The sequence below is a fragment of the Phocoena sinus genome, chromosome 18, assembly GCF_008692025.1.
Source record: "Phocoena sinus isolate mPhoSin1 chromosome 18, mPhoSin1.pri, whole genome shotgun sequence".
NCBI classification, from domain to species: Eukaryota; Metazoa; Chordata; class Mammalia; order Artiodactyla; family Phocoenidae; genus Phocoena; species Phocoena sinus.
Genome location: NC_045780.1, coordinates 20346132 through 20368074, shown reverse-complemented (window position 1 = coordinate 20368074; position 21943 = coordinate 20346132). Strand labels below are relative to the sequence as shown.

At 40.0% G+C, this 21943-nt stretch overlaps 1 protein-coding gene across 2 annotated transcripts in view; it reads right to left on the bottom strand.

The window, feature by feature from the left end:
- Positions 1–1280: 1280 nt before the first annotated feature.
- The window catches only part of HTR2A (5-hydroxytryptamine receptor 2A), a 59620-nt gene continuing 38957 nt past the window's right edge, over positions 1281–21943 (bottom strand). Inside the window, exon 3 of one of the 2 annotated variants that reach the window (XM_032611622.1) lies at positions 1281–4556. In XM_032611622.1, coding sequence (XP_032467513.1) covers positions 3757–4556 — 800 coding nt within the window. In that variant the 3' untranslated portion in view covers positions 1281–3756. The remainder of the gene's footprint in view (positions 4557–21943) is intronic. The other variant, XM_032611623.1, reaches the window with a different exon arrangement.

The window sequence follows — 21943 nt, the reverse complement described above, 5'->3', positions numbered from 1 at the left end:
TTGCACTTGTCACTTTTCTTGCCAGCTGTGTGACCTCAGGCATGTTACTAACTGCTCTGAATCTCAGTCTCTCCATCTATGAAAAAGAGTGAATAATAATACCTACCTTGTAGACTTGTGAGGATTCCATCAGGTAGAGTAAGCGAAGCAACCAGCTTAACGCCTGGCACATGATAGGTACTCAATACATGGAGCTGTAAACACCTGGAAAAGATACATACTGTCCCTATTTCCCTTTCCCTACATTTAGAGTGAGATGATGAATCAGAGCAACTTTCCTGTTTATTCAATGATATAGCGTCTCCTTGGTTTACTTGAATTCTTGAAGCTAGCTCCTGCAAAAGTGTGTGTGTGTGTGTGTAAATGTATCTGTGAATGTCTTCAGGTACACCTGTACACGTGTACCCACGGGTGGAACCAGACATAGTGATCAAACATGGAACATTTGTCTGCTACAGATAACTAGAAACGGGATCATTACTATAAATCTAACTCAACCAGGTGGGTCCTAGCTCTATGACCAAGCCCCAGAAGCACAGGCTTTGTACTCCCAGAACACCTGGATGGTACCTGGAGTTCCCAGCCTGATGAGATGGGAGGTTTCGGGCAACTTTCTTTTAGCGGACACAGCTATAGACTCAAAAAGTTGCATTTATTTTTGAGTATACTTTATTTACAATTATTCATTCTTTCGTGAAATCTTTTAAATAGCCTTGATTAAAACCATGACATAAAAATCTTCGCTGTATTTGTTACGTATGGCACAGAATAATTTAACGCTTTATAATATGTTTCATTGATGCACAAATGGAAGAAGCACCTTGTGCAAAATTAGTACAGTAACTTAGTTCAATTTGGCTATGGTAGCATTTTAAAAAGTGACCATGAGATGGTGCTGTGCCCAAGTCGATTAAGTATGCTTTAAACTGAAAGTTTTCCCTAATTATGGCACTTAATTCTACTCTTTAAACTTAGAAGAATCTACCATTCAACTTAAAGTAGAATAAGGTTGGTCGCTTTAACAATATTGACTAGGAGTGAGTCCTTTGATCACAGATCCATGAATAATTCAAGGACTGTTTCACTGGAGTGAGGGGTGTGTTAAAAAGCCTTAGTGGGACTTCCCTGGTGGTCCTGTGATTTGGACTCCGCGCTTTCACGGCCCAGGGCCCGGGGTTCAATCCCTGACTGGGGAATTAAGATCCTGCAATCTGCATGCCGTGGCCGAAGAAGAAAAAAAAGAAAAAAGAAAAAACAAAAGCCTTAGTAATCAGAACGTCCCCAGACTAAACAAAGGGCCCAAAGGAACCATTTTATTTAGGATCAATCAACTATGTAAAAGGAGCATTGTTTTCACCACCCTCATAGAATTGTGTTAAAAGTCTTCCCACAAAATTAGGTCAACATCCAGTTTATTTAAAGAGCTGACATTTCTGTTACAATCTGCTTTGACAGCAATGGAAGGTCATAGAAACATTAGAACATGAAATTCACATTTAAATTGACATGATACAAACATGCACACGTGTATATACTGTGTTTTCATTAATGACTTGCTTTTCCTCCATATAAATATATAAATACTGAATAAAGTGCATGGGAACATGTCTGTACAAGAATACAGATACATGTTTGTCTATATACACTTGAACAGATAATTATGGAGAGAAAAAACATAACACATTTGTCATATATATGTAGTCAAAAGACTTATCAGGCAGTATTTATGTTCATTCTCATCAAGATTGAGTATATGGCTGTAGAATCTGTAGTCTTTTCTCTAATATATAATGAGATGGGCAGAGTTACAAACTAAGGCAAAATACATTAGAGTAGAGACTTTTTAACATTTGTATCAGTTAGTATGGTATAATCGTGAAAATAGTTTAGTTCAAATGCAGCCTAGATACTAGCAGCTTATTATAAATTCTAGCTTTGAAAGAAACCCCTCTCAATGTACCTAAAAGGACATAATTAGGACAGACCTAATGCATTTCCAAATTACACAACAGAATCTCCCACATTTTTAGTTTCCAAATATATAGTTTTTTCTAATGGCATACAGCAAAAACTATTTCTCATTCAACAGAAATGCTTCAGTATTGTCATCACATATCTAACATCCATTCCAAGAAGAATGTGCAATGTAACCTAGAGTAATAGTATCAAGGTGAATTAACTGCTGTTAATCCCTGTCTCCTTAACAAACTTTTCTATGAAACATTATATTACTGCTTTTTGGGGGGTAGGATGTCCAGTGTCAGTGAGTAATAAATGAGTTTGTTTTCGGGAAAGTGGAATCATATTTTGCTCAAAACTATGGTAGTCATAGTTGGGGTCCAAGTTGAAGCTCATATTCCTAAATTAATTGCAGATTTTGACCTCAAGTGGTATTTTCCCCCTCTTTTGTTTGGTTGGTATTCGTTGGCAACCAGTCAGGAAACTTACTGAGAAAACTGCCCTTGGAGTTGAAATAAACTTGTTTCTGAGCCAGGTGAGAAGGAAATAAATCGAACTGATTCTCCAAATGTCTGTTAATTACTGTTTTGATAAGTGCCATTCAAATTAGGTCCTTTTCTTTAAAGGCAAAGATCTTGTTTGAATTATTTTTATATCCTTAGTACCTAGGAAATTTCTTCACAGATGGTGTACACTCAATCAATGATTGTGAATCCAAAGCTGAACAGTTTTAGTAAATAATATAGATTGATCTGAAAGCATCAATTTATCTGATGGGTGCCAACAGGTGGGTCAGCTGCATTTTACAGAGATGTCCTAAGACTCTACTGCTGTCAGTAGCCAAAAACCTGACTTTATTCCTCAATCCTGACACAGTTACATCAATACCGCTTACTGCTCAGAGGAGCGCAGGCATGATGCAGTCATTAAAGAGCAAGTTACCAAACGCTTCTGTGGTGCTCTTAGGAGAAGCAATTTCTAAAAATGTATCTGGTAATGTTTGATTATCCTTTTGATAGTTTACCTAATAGAGCAAACACTTAAACAAGACCACACTGGAAATTCAGAATAAAGCACAAGTAGTAGAAGAGAAAGCAGCAATAGTTATTAAATAACACTTAAAATCTTGTTCACTTCTGAGAAGAATTAATTTGAAATGCAGCAAATACCAGCGACTTTGTGAATATTGCAAAATGGCATCTATGAAAAAGCAGGATTGAAAAAGTTGTCAAGTATTTCTTTTAAGTATCTTAGCAATACAGATTTCATAACACTGTCTTTAGTGTCTTTTTGTTATTGTCATCCAAAACGTGTATTATGGTAAGTTTTAAAGAGAATTTTTTCTTTATGTAAGAGGCCATCATATTCATCCAATGTTTCACTATTTAGAGCTATTTTTGTTTACAGCGACAGGTAACCAACTCATGCCATCTAACAACATAGTAGCAAGCTTTTCACTTGCAAATAGAAGAAAATTTAGATTTATTTATGGCCTCATTGTAATTATACAATAAAAGCTAATCATTTTAAAGACATATAACTTACAATGTTAAAAATAATATCATAAAGCTCACAGCTGAAATGCTGTCAGAATATTTTTGAAGTGCACGTTTTGTGGCATTGAACCCTGCTTTTCACTGACATAATAAAATGAGGCATATAGATATTATTGTTGGTTCCATTAGACTGGCCTAATCTTTTCCAGTCTCCCTATTTTCTTTTCTTTTTCCTTTTTCCTCCCAGATAAGGGGGAAATTGCTCAGTGTGCCCTCCGCAGTTGCCATGGCAACCAGTCCATCACACACAGCTAACCTTTTCATTCACTGTGTTGATATTATCTGTAGGAGCATCTTCTGAATGTTGTTTTCCTAGAGCAACCATAGTGCAGTCGTTATCTGTCGTCTTGTCATCTTCCTTTGAATTCTTTCTTTGTCCCATTTGGAGTTGACTAGACTTGTAGGCCAAGGCCGGGATAGTGTTCACTAAAATTAACTGCAATGGTTTTTTATTTTCCTTGTACTGACACTGAATATACCTGGAAAAGGCCGACCTGTAGGTCTTATTGAACAGTGTGTACACTAGAGGGTTGACCGCTGAGGAGAGGTAACCGATCCAAACGAACACATTGAGCAGGGCTCCGATGACATCCTCGTTGCAGGACTCTTTGCAGATGACGGCCATTATGTTGGTGATGAAGAAGGGGCACCACATCACCACAAACAGAAAGAAGACGATGCCCAGCACCTTGCAAGCCTTCTGTTCGTTGCTGATGGACTGCATAGTCCTTCTGCCGTAGGAGCCTGGCTCCCTGTGGATGGACCGCTGGAAGAGCTTTTCTGAAGACAGGGAGCTCTGAGGCAGGAAGCTGAAAGCAGCTAATTTGGCCCGTGTTCCAAGATCACTCACACACAGAGTAGCTTCTTTCTGGAGCGACTTGATGGTTAGAAAGTAGGTGATCACCATGATGGTTAAGGGAATGAAAAAGGACACGAAAGAGCCAATCAGGACAAAGTTATCATCGGCGAGTAAGCAACTCCCTTCCTTAAAGACCTTCGAATCATCCTGGAGCCCAAAGACTGGTATTGGCATAGATATACCTGGAGTTGGACAGAAAATGAAACATGATTATTAAGGAATTTTAGTATATGAAGGCAGGAGCATCACCACATAATGGCTGTTCACAGGATTTTATATTAGCATTGTTCAAAACTTAACACAGGGACTTCCCTGGCAGTCCAGTGGTTAAGACTTTGCCTTCCAATGCAAGGGGTGCAGGTTTGATCCCTGGTCGGGGAGCTCACATCCCACATGCCTCGTGGCCAAAAAACCAAAACATAAAACAGAAGCAGTATTGTAACAAATTCAGTGAAGACTTTCAAAATGGTCCACATCAAAAAAAAAAAAAAAAAATCTAAAAAAAACCCTTAACATATGCTTTCAAAGAGAATTAAAATTCCCTTGGACGTACTTATCTGTTTTATAAATATATATTACATAGTTCCTTATATTTACATTGCCCTATATGGACAATCCTTTACTTATAAAGAAATACAATAAATCTAAGTTTAATTTTTTTCATGCTATATTTTTCTGATTATAACATTATACTTATTAACTGAAGAAGAAACATAAAAATTACCAAACGATGCCACCACCCAGAGATAATCATCATTAACAATTTGATGATGTTTATTTTAGGTACACACACACACACACACACACACACACACCATGCACGCACATTTAAAAACAAATTCAGATTCTATTTCATATACAGTTCTATAGCACTTTTTTCCCCTTACGTATCATGAGCATGGCTTATACAAATAACTTCATAAAATCAAAAACAAAATATATTTTCTTTCTAGAAAATTTGGAAAATGCAAAGAAGTAACAAGTAAAGAATAATAACATGTATTCTTGCCAGTCAGGGGCAACCATAATTTACTTTTCGTGTAGTTTTATTCTTCCATTTCCATGCATATATATATATGTGCATGCAATATTTTATGTGCAGTTTTATATCTTCTTATTCCATTTAACATTAAATCATAAAATTGCACATATCTTAAAGTATTTTTGAAAAACATGTTTTCTAAAGTGAATTTAAATTAACTTTAACCAATTTTGATTCTTTTTTAAATATTTTTATTATGGAAAAATTGTAACATATACAAACAACACAAAACAAAACAAAACAAAATCCAGCACAATGAACCTATTGCCCAGCTTCAACAATGATCAACTCAAGGCCAATCTTGTTTCACCCATATCCCTACTTGCTGCAACCCTCCCATGTTATTTTGAAACAAATCCCAGACATCATATCATTCACTCTGTAAACATTTTAGTATATATATATATATATATATATATATATACACACATATATATACATATATATAAGCTATTCACTCTTAAAAATCCTAATACTATCACAATACCATTCCTACTCCTAAATAGAAATTTAATATTTCCTTAATATCATTAAATATAGAGTTGGTGTTCACATTTCCAATGTCCCATAAAAGTCATTATATATTTTTAATAATATTTTTATAAGTAGCGCATTCCAAAGGGTGGATTACAAACAACTAAGCAGCCAGAGACTTTTCTTATTGACAAATACAAATTTGGGTACGTATTGAGAAATATATGGGAACGTGAGTCGTGGTCAGTTGCTTTGTCACTGCCATTTGGGGAACCTGTAAAGGTCTTAGGCTCAGGCAGAGGAGGGAGCAGAGGGAATGAAGGCAACAGTTGGCCTCTAATCATGCTAATTTCTCCCCCATGATGATAGGACCAGCTGGCCACAACCACCATTGTACAGTTCGGGGCAAGTGGGAATGTCTTCCTCTACTGGCCTGGGACTGGTCAGGCCAGGCAATCATGTGTTTTTCATAAAGGAAGAATCAGGATGATGGAGAAAGGAGAGGAAACATGAATCAAATACTCTTTATGACTTAGTTTAAGGTTGCTTCCTTTGTGAAGGGTAGATACCACAGGGGCACCCTGGGATAGGCAGCAAAAAGTGTCTTCCTAACTCTTGCCCATGTTTTCAGCTCCTTCAGAACTGTATAATAGGGAGTGTCCTGGTCCCTGCTTCTGACCACCCTTTAGAGTCTAGTAAGTGGTCACAATCCAGCCAGGAACACAGGTTCATTCCAGAGGTGGGAGCTACCGCGTGCTTGACTCTTGCTATCCGTGGAAAAACTTCCTTTGAGGATCTATAATCTAACTTCTGCATACTCAGAACAGAGCTCATCTCCATCCAACTATGGATCGGACTGTCCTAACCTCGCGTCACCTCACACTGGCCATCCTTGCAAGGAGGGTACATTAGCTTGAGTTAATGTAATGCTTAACACAAATCTCCCTCAGTGACATTCGCCACTATCTTCACAGACTGAGTTGTCAATATCTGTCACTTGTCTGTGCAGGGCCATCCCAGGATTCGTGGAAGGTGGAGGCAAATGACGTCAGAGCAGTTCTTAAGGGCACTCAGTGTGGTTGATGACTCTTCATTTCCTTCATTCCTCTCTGTCCCTGGCCTGTTTCTGGGAACATTGTGTGGGCCAAGAAGAGACGGAAGAAATGTGGCTCCAAGCGGGACATCCTTTGAGATTCTGGATACGCATCAGTTTTGCTTATCCTTCAAAAAACTCTTGATTGTAAAAGTTAAGACATGGTTTCCAAGAAGAGTGTTTTGTTGTTCTAATGTTTGAACATATTATCTGTGAAAGGTGTTGCCTGTACTAATCTACAGGATCTTTGTTAGTGTAGTTATTCACTAATTAGAACGGATGCAACCAGCATGCCTCCATGGATGTGGCGAGGATAAAATGAATCAAATATGCAGAACACCTAGGACAGTGCTTAGTGCAGAGTAGATGTTCTACCAATGGTAGGTAAACATGAGAGTAGCTTTCTTTGCAGGATTATTCAGATTAAATACACGAACTTGATTTTTCTCTAATTTTGTTCTATTTTGCTTGGCTTGTGTATGCTGGACTATAACGTATAATAGATCTTAAATCAAACGAAGTTAAAAAGACTTTTGGCTATTGTCGCTATAGTTAATAAATAATGATGTAATTATTATCTTCTGCCAGGGTGGCAAAGGGTCTCGATCCATTTTAGTTTTGTACAGCTAGAACTGTAGATTGCTTTTCTGAAGTGATGAATTATAGCCATTATGATTAGTCATGATATACAGAAACAAAATATCAACTGTCCAAGAAAAAAGTATATGATTTTGTTATTCAACTCTTGGGTGTGCATTTTCCTGATTAATACAAAGGAAGTCACCACCTTGAGAGCCTTTTGCCCTACTTGTTTGTGACCTGGTAATTTATATAAGTGGCAATTCTCAATTACCAGAAGATAGGATTACCTAAAACACCAAATTTCATTCATTTGGAATTCAGATATGTACCGTGCCCTTGTTTGAGGAGAAGACATACTTTCTCTCTCTCTCTCTTTCACACACACACACCCCTCCAGAATGGCCCAACTTCTGTGGTCAGGGAGGGAAAGGGATGATGGAGCCATTTCACTGAAGTACAGATTCCTCCATTAGCTCCCTGGGATGAAGAGCCATTTTAAAGCAGCTGGGGCAAGAGGACACAGATAGGTCATCTACTAGGGAGACCTTGGTTTGGAGGGGCAGAATCAAACTGATTAGGTCTTTCAATGGCCCATCCTCTTTATATGTAACAAAAATATCTTGAATGCTCTCAAATACCATTCTTTTCAGTGTCTTACTCATAGTAGATGGTAAGCAAGGGTTTAGGGAAAGAATACCTAGACAGTTAAAGCAATACTCTATAAAAGAGGAGGAGGGATTTATGGCAAAGAACATTTAGATAGACTTTGTGGGTACAATAAGCAATTTGAAAACGAGCTCCTACCAAGAGAGACGAAGACACTCCCTGATAGCCAAGATTGTGGTCACAGCCATCTCCAGTGCATTAATTTTCTGATTGCTTTGTTTGATAATAGCTGCTTTTGGAGACCTGAGATCTCCTCTCACTTGAAATTTCTGCGTATAAAGCGTTTTCCTTTATGAACAAACAGACAGTAGCTTGAGCTACGTGACTCTGCATTTTGTTCAACATATTTTTCTGAGGAGTGGAAAACAGCAATCAAAATTCAGTATGAGTATTGGATACTCCTTGCTCATTTTTATTTTTTTTTATTCAGACTAAGACAATGAAATAATAGGAAACATTGACACCCAGGAACATGAAGGCTCTGGCTGGTGTCTTTCTTTTAGGGTAGGCCTGCCTAGTCTTTGTGTATAAAGTTTGCACTTCTGGTTAACATGTTACCACAGTCAGGATAAATGGCTCTAACCCTGTAGCACTGGCTGTTAAAAGCAAGCTTTATTCTTAATCCTAGATTTTTACACTTTAATATTTGGGGACTGAAGGTATTTCTGAGACAGTGTTTCCTTGGGAAATAAGAAGGTTGATTTACTAGGGAGAGATCCTCTGATAGGGAACCAGTGGGAATCCCCAGGTCCTCAGGTCAGGTAGGAGGTGGAGAGGAAAGAAACAAATACCTCAGGACTCCCGTGAAAAAGACCAAATTTTGGTTCATAGGTTTAATTTCCCCTGAAACTACTACTTTCCCTTTGCATTTTAACACATGCTGAAATTTTTCAACGTATAAGTATGGATTTACTAGCAGTTTGACAGAAAGTGAATACTAAAGGCTCGTCATCATACCACAGGGAGAGAGAGATTGAATATATAGGCCAACTGGGGCTGGGACTCACCATCCATCTAATACAGAGTTAGTTCTGAGTTAGCTCAAGAGTTGCTGAATTCCTTATAATTGATGGTCTGCTGACAGGGCAGGTGTACATAGCAGTGAAAGCGAGACATACATCTCAGTTACCCAAGAAATTGTATATTTCTTCTTAGATTAATTCTGAATATCTCTGACAATAAATCGTAACTTTTCAAAGTACTTTTACTTGTATTCATTTACTCTGAATTGATTTTTTTTTTTACAAAATTGTAAAAATACTAACCACATTGCCCTATAGGCAGATAAGCATTTCATTATATAGAAAAACTGAGGCTTAGCAAGCTTAAGTAATTTATTTAGAATCACACAGCAACTTAGGGGGAAAAATCAAGACTCAGTCTTAGGTTTCTCAGTTCTTATGGCTGATTATTTTTATCTGCTTATTTGTTTCTTCAATGGTAGTTATAAAAGTCTATGATTATATCAGAGGTCCTTAACATCGGTTTTAGGAAGAGAGTGATAGCCCTAAAATCTGCAAAATTTGCATTATGTACACTGTTTTGGAGAAGATAGAGCCTTCATCAGATTATCAGAAAAGCTTCTGCTCCCAAGGCTGTTAATAACTACTGAATTATATCAACACCCTAACTATAGAACATACACATACTCACACACACACACACACACACACACACACACACACACACACACACACACACCCCAATGATTCTCTACACCTTGATACTTTCTTTTTCATTCTTTCATCTCAAAGGCAAAATTTCCTCCAGTGAGACATTATTTTTGAGGCCAGACAGGTATTTTAAAACTGAAATCCTTATAACCAACACCTGTTTTTTTTTCTTTTTTCAATACAGCAGTTATTCTCAACTATGGCTGCATATTAGATTTACCTGGGGAGCTTTTGAAAATTACTTTGCCTGGGCTCCATTCCCAGAAGTTCTGACATTAGTACCTTAAACAATACTAATATTCAGGTCCCACAGGGACATTATTATCAACACAAAAGAACACCCAGCTGATCCTAATCTACAACCAGTGTCGAGAACCTAAGAGGTATAGGATTAAAAGTGTAGTAAAAATGTGTTGATTTTAAAATAAAACCAAATCAAGTAAAGTTTTACAATTCTGCCCTTTGCCTTCATTAAACACATCTATGAATTTTCCAAGGGGCTCAGGCTAACTTCCCACAGCAAACAGCAAAGGAACATGGGGAATTGATGGAGAGGAAAAGAAACCTGCCCTTTATCCCTCCCCCTTCCTGGGCAGAAGTTGTCCGCGGCGGGGGGGGGGGGGGGGGGGGGGAGTGTTGAGTGAGGTTATTATGTTAAGCCCCAAGTCCTTGTTTCAATTCTTTGACTGTTATGACTGAATCTCCAAAAAGCTTTTAAAGTTTGTGTTCTGCCCTAGTCCATACATGATACTTGGAAGAAATGCTCAAAGTCTCCTTGCGGTACAAGCAGTCGTGCACTCACTGCCCAGGAGCTGGTGGCCTTGGTTCCCGGTCCTTGCTTCCTAGAAAGGCGATTTCTTGCTCTTCTGACCCTCGCTCCTTTCCCATTGTGTTTCATAGCCCAGAAATTGTGCTTTTTTAAAATTTAATTTTTATTTTATATTGGAGTATAGTTGATTTACAATGTTGTGTTAGTTTCAGGTGTATAGCTGAAGTGCTTTAGTTATACATATACATATATCCATTCCTTTCAGATGCTTTTCTCATGTAGGTTATTACAGAATGTTGAGGAGAGGTCCCTGTGCTATACAGCAGGTCCTTGTTGATTACCTATTTTATATATAGTAGTGTGTATATGTTAATCCCAATCTCCTGATTTATTCTTCCCCGTCCCCCCCCGGAAGTTGGGCTTTTAATGCGACGATCTTGCTCTGAAAGATAAAGAAATTGAATTCTGACTTGTCAAACATGGATTGTCAGCTGTCACTGGGACACCCGAAAGTCCATCCACATCTCTCATCCCAGGCAGATTGGCGTCCACCCACCACCTTCTTCCCCTGACAATATGTCATGAAACCCAAACAGAATCTGAATGATACAACGGAATTTGAAAAAATTATCAGAGCCTCATTTTGTTGTTGGAATCACAATAAAGCTACTTTACAAATTCTTCCATTCAACTTGTCATCTGTAATAAGTGGATATCATCTTATCCACCAACAGAAAAGTGTTCTTTTCTAGACTGCATATTTAGCAACGTGCTCATGAGCAAAGGTTTATTTGCCAGAAAAATTCATCTCTGACCCACATGATGGAACCTCATCTTTAACGAACTACATCCTTCCATTTGTTTAAAAGGGGGTAGATTTTGGAGTGATTCCTTCTGAAAGCTTGGAGAATGAAACTCACATGTGACACCTCATTTCAGAGACTCTGATCTAGAAGGTGTGTGTAGAAATGGTTACAGTGCCTGAAAAGTGAGCTTGTAGCAGGTGCCCTCATAATCCAGGCCTATGGGGAGTCCGTTATTCCCCCATCCTCTCTCATCCACGGCTTCACAAAGCACCACATTTATCACATTACGTTATGAAGAACTACAGTGTCCCTAATGCTCGAGCCATTACCAACGACGGAGCCCACCCTACCTTACAAGGTCTCTGTGATCTGGTCTTAATGTCATTATTCAACCTTCTCGGTTTTGACATAGCCATGTGGTGTGCTCTCTCTTCTTTATGTTATATCTTGAACTATTCAGGAGGGTATTACACGTAGCTCGACTTTCCAGCTAATCACATAGTGTGGTCTGGGTAGCTCCCGAGATCCCTCTGCCCCCACTGCGTCTTCTCCCAGTGGTGTGCTTGGTATACTGCAGTGTCCCGCTGCTAGAGTGAAGGGTCCCATTTTGCGTACCTATAGTACCTCGGTGGGTCAACTATTAATCCAAACTTGAGTTGTAGAGGCACAGAGATGCACAGCAGGGGAAACTCCTGAGGGCATGGGCATCGGAAAGAAGCCCATCATAGGAGAGAGACACAGAGAATAGCTTGGGATGCAGGTCAGAGAGGAATGTGGTGTCCGTGGCATGTTGAGTTGTTCCTAAAAGACTTGAGCACCATGGGGGAGGAAAGATGCACTGTACATAGTATCTGGGAGGTATGGACTCACTTTTTCATTTTGCCCTGGACCAGTTCTGATGCCACCCATTCCCCTGAAATGCTATACCAGCCCATGGTGGGGCTCCAGAATTTCTCTGTAGCAAGGACCTAGGGGTGGCAGCTGGCTGGGTGTGGGGAGCCAGGCAACCTGTCCTGTGGCTACATTTGTTTTTAATTTGACTGTTTGATTATTTGGGGGTGGTCTTGAGGCTGTAGATGGAGATCATGTTCCCAGACCATATTCTACGTTTCTTTTGAGACATATCTCATGACATCCTTCTTTCAAGACATCCCTTGTATGAAGCGTTCCCCCAATTATTTCTCTCTGTAATAAGAACTCCTTTTTTCTTACTCTCTAGTCCTTCATCGCCTCCATAAATAATTTACACTGAGCTAACTCACACTTCTAATGCCTTAGAATTTTTCTCTAGAAATGTCATTTCAACCATGCGATGATAATCTCATTAATGGCAGGGATATCATTTCTTTTACTTATGGCAGGTCCCTCCAGCAGCATGCGGCTCTGTTCATACTTGGAGCTTAGTAAATGCTTGTGGGATTAGTGAGCAAATGAATGAGAAGAAGAGAAAAGATAAGGAATTATAAAGGTAAAGTATAATCAATTTTATAGACGCAACTTGCATTTCTGGATTATCTCAGAATATTTTCCTTAATTTTTGCCCAAAAACCAAATGAGTAAATGAGGTTACCAATTAGCCACATAGGGCAGAAAGAGGGAAAACTGATATTTATGTGACACTTAACGTGTATACCTTGTGAGAGAACTATGTATAGGATTAACCAGCACGTGTGCTGACTACCTTAACAGCTAAAATCACAAGGGAAAAGATGGCTGTGAATTGTAGCACCTGAGAGAGAATCAGGAGACCTGGGTTTATTCCTGACTGTCCTAACTCATAGATCTAGAGCTGTTGTTTTTCTCAAAGCTCTCTTTCAAGTAAATTAAATAGGTATGTATTAGGAAACTAGAGCACGATACAGTGGGGAAAGCACAGACTAGGGCATCACAGGACACAGGCTTGCACCATCACTAGCTGAGTGACCTTGGGCTGCTGAATTTTAAAGCCTCCCTCTGGAAGGTGGAGATAATAAAAAGAGGCCTTCCCTAATTTACCTACAGGGCTTCGGTGAGAAAACAGTGAGGTGATATGTCAATTATTTTGTAAACTCTTAAGTTCAAAGTGATTATTATTAACTTGGCACTATGCTTGATTCTGTGGGTACCACAGAAGACCTTTGAGAACCTTCGTGAAGTCTAAGATCTTGTAGGGAAAATGAAATAGACACAGGTGATTTAGAAAGACAGCAGTGCAGGATAGAATGAGATCAAGAGGCAAAACAGGTGACGGGGATAAACACTCCTACACGATGTCAGAATGTGGTGATCATTGTGGGTTAGTGTCTCCAGGAAAGAGTTGTGTAGGGGACAGGATGGCTAAGCTGGGTCTTGTGGGTGAAGAGACTCTGGACAGGGGTCAGGTCCAAAGGCAGGGAGACAGGTATACGATCGCTGTCCATTGGGGCCCGAAGTGCACTTGGCCTTGCCGGGGCTGAGTTGAGCTGGGTTTGGCAGGCAACTGAACTCAGGAGTGAGCGCACATGCTCTTCGGAGGCATCGAGCAGGTCCCCTGTCTGTGACAGCAATCTGTTTTAGTCATTCATCCAGTGATCAAATATTAATCGAACATACAGTGAACTAGGTACTTTAGGAATTGAGAGGAAGAAGCTGCTTGAGTCTATAATCACTACAGTTCAAGATTTTCGGCTGTCATTCACGAACTCATCAATCCAAGTCAAGACTAGGAGGAAGAACATACGAGGTGGAAACAGAAAATCTAGGTTTAGCACTGGCATCAAATTGTTAAAATGCAATCAAGGTAAATCTGTATCTACCCTGGATATATTTTTTTAAGGCAGCTATAATGCAGGATAGCGGTTCTCAAACATTTTGGTCTCAAGACTCTTTTACACATTGAAAAATTATTGGGGACTCCAAAGCGTTTTTGTTTCTGTGGGTTACATCTATAAATACTTGTTGTATTAGAAATGAAAGCTGTGAACACTGAAGATAAGTTATCAATCCATTTTAAAACAAAATGAATAAACCCATCATATGTTAACATAAATAATATTTTTATGAAAAATACTTATGTTTTCCAGAACAAAACAGTGAGAAGAGTGGCACTGTTTTGCAGTTTTGAAAATCTCTTTAATGTTTGGCTTAATAGAAGACAGCTGGATTCTCACATATGCTTCTGCCTCAGTCTGTTATATTGCATGTCAGGTATCCTCCGGAAAATTCCCCTGCACCCTCATAAAAGGATGAAACAGAAGAGGGCAAATGACACTTTATATTTTCCCAGCTTTACTGAGATATATTTGACATATACCATTGTGTATGTTTAAGGTGTACAGTGTGACGATTTGATACACATATATTTTGTGAAATGTTTACCACAATAAGGTTAGTTAACACATCCTTTACCTTACATAATTACCATTTTGTTGTTTTTACAGTGAGAACATTAAAGCTCTACGCTCATAGAAACATTCAAGTATACAGTAAGTATTGTTAACTATAGTCACCACGCTGTACCTTAGAGTCCAGGACTTATTCGTCTTAGAACCAAAAGTTTGCACCCTCATTTCCCCCAACCCTGGGGTTCCTAACCATCATTTTACTCTGTTTGTATAGATTCCACATATAAGTGAAATCATACAGTATTTGTTCTTCTCTGTCTGATTTATTCACTTAGCATAGTGCCTTCAAGGTCCATCCGCGTTGTCACAAAAGGCAGGACACAAATATATATACACCATATTTTCTTTATCCATTCATCAGTGGACACTCAGGTGTTTCCATATCTTGGCTATTGTGAATAATGCTGTGAAGAACATGGGGGTGTAGATAGCTCTTTGAGATAGTGATCTCCTTTACTTTGGATATTATTATTACTATTATTATTATTAAAATAGTATTGACCTCCTTGGCTTCCCGAAAACATCCCAGAGATCCCTGGAACCCACATTGCAAGCCACTGACGTATAGAAGAAAAAGCCACCAGCTTTGAATCAGAAAACTCAAGTTTGGATCCCCTATGACCTTAAGCAAGCCACCTAATGTGTCTGAGCTTTTTCTCCCATAAAATGGGGGATTTGGGCTATCCCTGGTGGCGCAGTGGTTGAGAGTCCGCCTGACGATGCAGGGGACACGGGTTCGTGCCCCGGTCCGGGAAGATCCCACATGCCGCGGAGTGGCTGGGCCCATGAGCCATGGCCGCTGAGCCTGCGCGTCCGGAGCCTGTGCTCCGCAGCGGGAGGCCACAACAGTGAGAGGGCCGCGTACCAAAAAAAAAAAAAGGAGGATTTAATAGTATCCCCATTAAAGGATTCTCATGAGGACTATAAATGAGAATTGCTCTACTGTTTATAGTAAATACAGAATTGTCTAGCAGACAGAAATAATAGAGAAGAATGTTCGACAGCCTTTCTTAGTGTGCAGACCAGCTTGCTGTCATCCTTGCAGCTTAGCTTAAAATCTGTCTTGCTTGCCTCTTTTGCACAGAGGTCTGAGAAGAGGGAACCAGTTCACTAGTCGCTACAAGGGCCATGTAGAGCAAGACCATCTCCCAGACTGGCTGAGAACAGACTCCTCTGCTCTGACATTTTCCACAACTGACTAAGTAGCAAGTGGTGAAAACTTAACGACCTCTTCTGCAGATGGTGACAATTAAGTCAACTGCCACGAGTACTGAGTAATGGGTGTGCAATGTGATATGACTTCAGAAAGTACATGTTAGGATTCACAGAGCAAGGATATAAAAGAGTTTTCTCCTGTGCACTTCCTCTGCGGGAACAAGGGCGGCCTGATGACATCTGGGGCTTCTTTCACAGGTGCTGGGATTCGTGGAAATCAGCACGAATGGCTTTCTCCCAAGGCAACCCCAGTGAAAGGTTCTCAGAGATGGATCCACCACTGCTTGCTTTAGCAGTCATGGATTTTGGTTTCAAGCAATAGAAGCTGATTGGGCTGATTTAGCAGAAAATGAGTTTAATAAAATGATACTGAGTAGTTCAAAGAATTCTTGAGAGGCCTGGGCTCCAGGCTAAAACTCCAGGAGTAAAATTGCATTGCCGACCTGGTCTGATGAGGAAACTTCTGCTGTTTTCTTTGTCCACTGAGCATCAGAGCCTCCTGCCTCGTCAATGTCACTTCTTTACTAGGGAATCAATTATGCAGCCGCTGGGAACCTGATGGCCCAGCTACCTCCATGCTGGCAAAGACATCATATTTGTTCACTTTGCCCTTTTCCACATCACAGTTTTGCCAGGAACCACAGTTTTGCCATGGTCTTTGGGGGAACCTAGACCATGAGCCAATGTCCTAGCTACCAGGGAGACTGGGAATTTGAGTTCTGCCTCTCGGGAATTTCTCCAAAGATAGAAAGGCTAGTTGAAAGAGACAGGCAGCTATGACTATGGTGGGTACCCATTTCACTGGACCTAGGTATGGCCGATTTGCAGCTGTTTTAATTGGGCTGGGTGTGGGGAGATGCCTCGTCCAAAGATGGCAAGGCTGGAATTTCTAGCCTTTCCCTCTTCTCCTCTTTTCCCTATGATTGTTCTCTTTCTCCGTCATCCCTGCAGTCGGCATATGTTCAAGTATCCAATACTTAAAAGTCAGTCAGTCTGGAAATTACATACCAGTAGCTGTGAACCTGAATGCATACGGGACTAATGTAGTCGTATAGCCGGGTTATGGGTTGGGGTATAAGATGACAGGAGAGTGGTGCTTGGAAAACTGAACAGGACAATTGGGTTCAATTAAGAAAAAACACATTGTGCAAGTCAAACCAAACAGATCTCTGGGCCAGACCGATTTTTCATTTTTCAATTAGCTTGGCATAGGTTTGGAGCTTTAAAAAGTGTTTTGGGTGGATTCTTCCATATTCACATCTCTTATAGGCTTCTCATCTTGGCCTCGTTCTCGGGGTCACTGTCCCTGTCCTGATAAACCGACACTGTTTCTACCATAAGGCTCACGCACATTTTAATTTTTGTCCCTAAGTCCTTTGATCAAGCAGCGTCTTTCTCAGCGTGGGTTGCAGATGCACTCCCCTGGGACTCAGATCAGTGCTGCTGCCACACAGGTGGATAAGCTCTTGTTCCGACAGGAACAAGGGGGAGGAGGGGGACACAGAAAGTCCCTAACTAGTGACTCCCGTTTTTAACCTGAGCTGGTCTTCTGTATGGCCCTCCTGTCTTAGCCCCTCTCTCTTGGAGCTGGTAGGATACTAGAAGCTTCTTAACAGCGTCCCACTCTTATCCCCCATCCATCTGGTTGGCTCAGACCTCCAAACTTCCCATCCAGTTTAAGGGAGTCTGAGATGAAGAGCTTTGTGTTTTGATTCTCCTAGACTGTGTTTTCAGCAAGTGCTACTAAAAGTACCACTCTGTGAGATTTCATTTACTCTAACTTCTACAAGGTTATTCCTACCCTGAAATTTTACGGATGTTGGGGGAGATAAAATTTTTGTAACAACTGTTGGTGGGAATGTAAATTGCTACAGCCACTATGGAGAACAGTATGGAGGTTCCATAAAAAACTAAAAATAGAGCTACCATACGACCCAGCAATCCCACTACTGGGCATATACCCTGAGAAAACCATAATTCAAAAAGAGTCATTTACCACAATGTTCATTGCAGCACTATTTACCATAGCCAGGACATGGAAGCAACCTAAGTGTCCATCGACAGATGAATGGATAAAGAAGATGTGGCACATATATACAATGGAATATTACTTAGCCATAAAAAGAAATGAAGTTGAGTTATTTGTAGTGAGGTGGATGGACCTAATGTCTGTCATACAGAGTGAAGTAAGTCAGAAAGAGAAAAACAAATACCGTATGCTAACACATATATATGGAATCTAAAAAAAAAAATGGTTCTGATGAACCTGGGGGCAGGATAGGAATAAAGACACAGACACAGAGAATGGACTTGAGGACATGGGGAGGGGGAAGGGTAACCTGGGATGAAGTGAGAAAGTAGCATTGACATGTATACACTACCAAATGTAAAATAGATAGCTAGTGGGAAGCAGCTGCATAGCACAGGGAGATCAGCTTGGTGCTTTGTGACCACCTAGAGGGGTGGGAGAGGGAGGGTGGGAGGGAGACACAAGAGGGAGGGGATATGGGGATATAGCTATACGTATAGCTGATTCACTTTGTTGTACAGCAGAAACTAACACAGCATTGTAAAGCAATTATACTCCAATAAAGGTGTTAAAAAAATTTTTTTGCAACATTCGGAGAGACATTTCTCTGGTCTAATGCCTGCTTCTGAACGCTGCATCTTCCCTAATCTAAATGTGACCAAAGCTTGCAGAAAGATGTACTAATATTGGGTTCAAAAGTAGCTTTAACCAAGAAGTTTATCCAGTCGTTATCAAGAGGATGGTTTACTGGTTTTCAAAGAGCTGAAATAGAGCTTAATGATCATCTAGCGAAGCATCTTCTTTTTACATTTGATGAACCAAGGTAGAGAGATAGTAAGTAAAAAGAGTGAGAAAAAAACCTATATTTACAGATGTCCACCATAGATAGTATAGGCACTGTGTAGGTGTTCACAGATGTTAGCAAATTTCATCCTCACAAGGCACAAACGAGCCAGGAATTATTATCCCCATTTTACAGGGGAAGAAAACTGAGGTTCCAAAATATTCTATAATTTGCTCTAGGTTTTTCAGTTAGTAAAGGAATGAGCCAGGAGTCAAGCCTAGGAATCATTTGTTTTCTTCTGTACCTTTTTTTTTTTTTAAGCTTTACTTTTGAAGAACTTTAGATTTACAGAAAAAATGTGTTGATAGTACGGAGAGTTCTCATATACCCACACCCAGTTTCCCCTGTTACAGACGCTACATTACTGTGGTATGTTTATTACAATTAGGGAATCAATATGGATACGTTATTGTAAGTTCATGCCTGATTCCCATCTTTTCAGTTTTTACCCACTGTCCTCTTCCTGTTCCAGGATCCCATCCAGCACCCCACACTACATTTTGGGGTCATATCTCTTTGGCTTCTCACGGCTGTGGCAGTTTGTCAGACGTTCCTTATATTTGATGACCTTGACAGTTTGCGGAGTACTGGTCAAATATTTTGTAGAGTGAGTCTCAATTGGTATTTGTCTGATGTCCTTCTCATGGTTAGTCTGGGGTTATATGGGGTTTTTTTTAATTAATTTTTTTTTATAGAGCAGGTTCTTATTAGTTATATATTTTATACATATTAGTGTATATATGTCAATCCCAATCTCCCAATTCATCCCACCACCACCCGGCACCCCCTCTACCTCACTTTTTGTCATGACCTTGGCCTCATGGTGCCTAGGCTAGCAGTCCTTTGACTACATCAGAATGTTTGGTTAGCTCCTTCACTGCTTTCACTTTTTAACTAATACTTTTTTGAGTGTTAGGGATTAAGAATGTTCATGGGTCAAGAGCCTTGAGACGCAAATGAATGTTATGTGGGATCTTATACACTGGAGGTAGGAATAGAAACAGGAGATAGAAGTGGAAAACAAACAGAAGGGTTGTGCATTGCCCTTGATATAACGAGACTTCACTCTCAGGGCTCTTCAATACAAGTATCCTATTCAAGGTCACAAATAATTCTTTAATAAGCAATAAACAAATATGTAGTTGCCTACTTGGCCTTGCAACGTGGACGTCTCTAATAGGCATCCTAACTTTACACGGCCACAATAGAGCTCTGGATTGCATCCCTCACCGCTCCGCCAACTTTCTCCACTTTCCCCGTCCTAGTTAATGGCACTACCATCCATCTCTATACTCCAAGCCATTAAGATTCACACCTGGATTACTGCAAGAGCTTCCCCACTGCTCTCACTGTGTCCACCCTTACCCATGTAACCCTTTGCTTGAACCCTTCAGAGATCACCCATTGCACTTAGAATGACGTCTACCTCCTTACCTTGGCTGCAAGGCCTTCTCTTATCAGCCCCGCCTCCCTCTCTTTCCTTGTCTCCTAACACTCATCTCATCGCTTCTTGATGAATATCTCGAGCTGCACTGGCTTCTTTCTGATCCTTCAACCCCATCAGCTGGTTTCCACATAGGACTTAGGACTTGCTGTTCCCACTGCCAGGAACGTGTTCTCCATGTTCCCATGGCTGGCTCCTTCTTTATCATTCAGCATCAGTTTTAATTCCCTCTCCTTAGGGAGCCCTTTCCTGACACCTTAACCTCAATTAGCCCTTGCTCACCCTGCCTGAGTCACTCTAGAGCACATTTCCCTGATTTGTTTTCTTTATAGCACTTGTCATTATATGAATTTTTTTTATTGGTCATTTATTTGCTTGTTTATTGTTTGTCTTTTTCCATGAATGTAAAAAACTCCATAAAAATCAGGGACTTTTCCCAAGATAGTGCCTGCCACACAGTATCTAAGCATTAAAAAACAAAGAAAGATTCGTAGAATAAATGAACAAGCAAATTCAGAGGCCTTTGGGACATAAAAAGAAGAGCAGAAAGCAATTATGATCAGACAATAGACTTTCTCATTACCTTGGTTATAGGGGTAAGGGCAAGAGGTTGCCCAAATATAGGTCATTTGGGGCACTAGAAATTCTAGTCAAATTAGGTCTTTGTAGGTGATAAAGGTAAAGCTATTAAATATGAAGGCTTCCAAGAGATAGTACCCTTTCTCTAATACCCTGCAGTTAATAAGATCCGTCATCTTTACAGCCTAACGCTTCTTTAGGGACACTATGTAGTGGTGGTAGGGATGGTAATAATAATGTAATAGTAGTAGCAAATAGTTGTATGATATTTTCTATGTTCTAAGCACTGTCCTAAGTGCTTTACACAAGTTAGCTCACTTAATTTTCACAGCAACCCTGTGAGATATGTACTATTATTATCTCCATTTGCTGATGAAAAACTTGAGGCACTGAGAGGTTAAGTAACTTGCCTAAGGTCACACAGTAAGTGGCGGAACTTGGATTTTGAGATGCAGCCAGTCTGGCTCCAGAGTGTGTATGTTTCTTTGCTCTGTGGTCTCAGCACAGTTCAGCCGTCAGGCATGCAGGCTCGAGGGGTCAAACTACCTCGTTTCAGCAAATCTGCTACTTAACAAATCACATCACTCCTGGATTCTGCATCCTCAGGTCTGGATCCTGAAATTCATGCTGGGCCCTAGCTATGGAACATGCTGATGAGTGCAAGCCTCCTTCTTTCTTTGTATATCAGTTTCACATTGAGAGCCATTTAGATGATATTCACGGGAAGGCCAGTCATGGCTTTCCGTAAGAGAGAAACAAAAATGAAGAGATACGATATGGAACCGGTCGTTCAGGAGCTTAAAGTTAAGGAGGAATTATCTACTATAAGTCTTTAATGCACATCTCCCAGTTTTTTTAAGTTGACATTTTTACATTAACATGAACAATTTTAACATTTTTAAAATTACAATTTCCTCCACTATTTTTTTACACTCATTCTCTTTCCCTGGTTCTCAGCTGATCGATATCCTGCACCTGCGCTGAGGTTGAA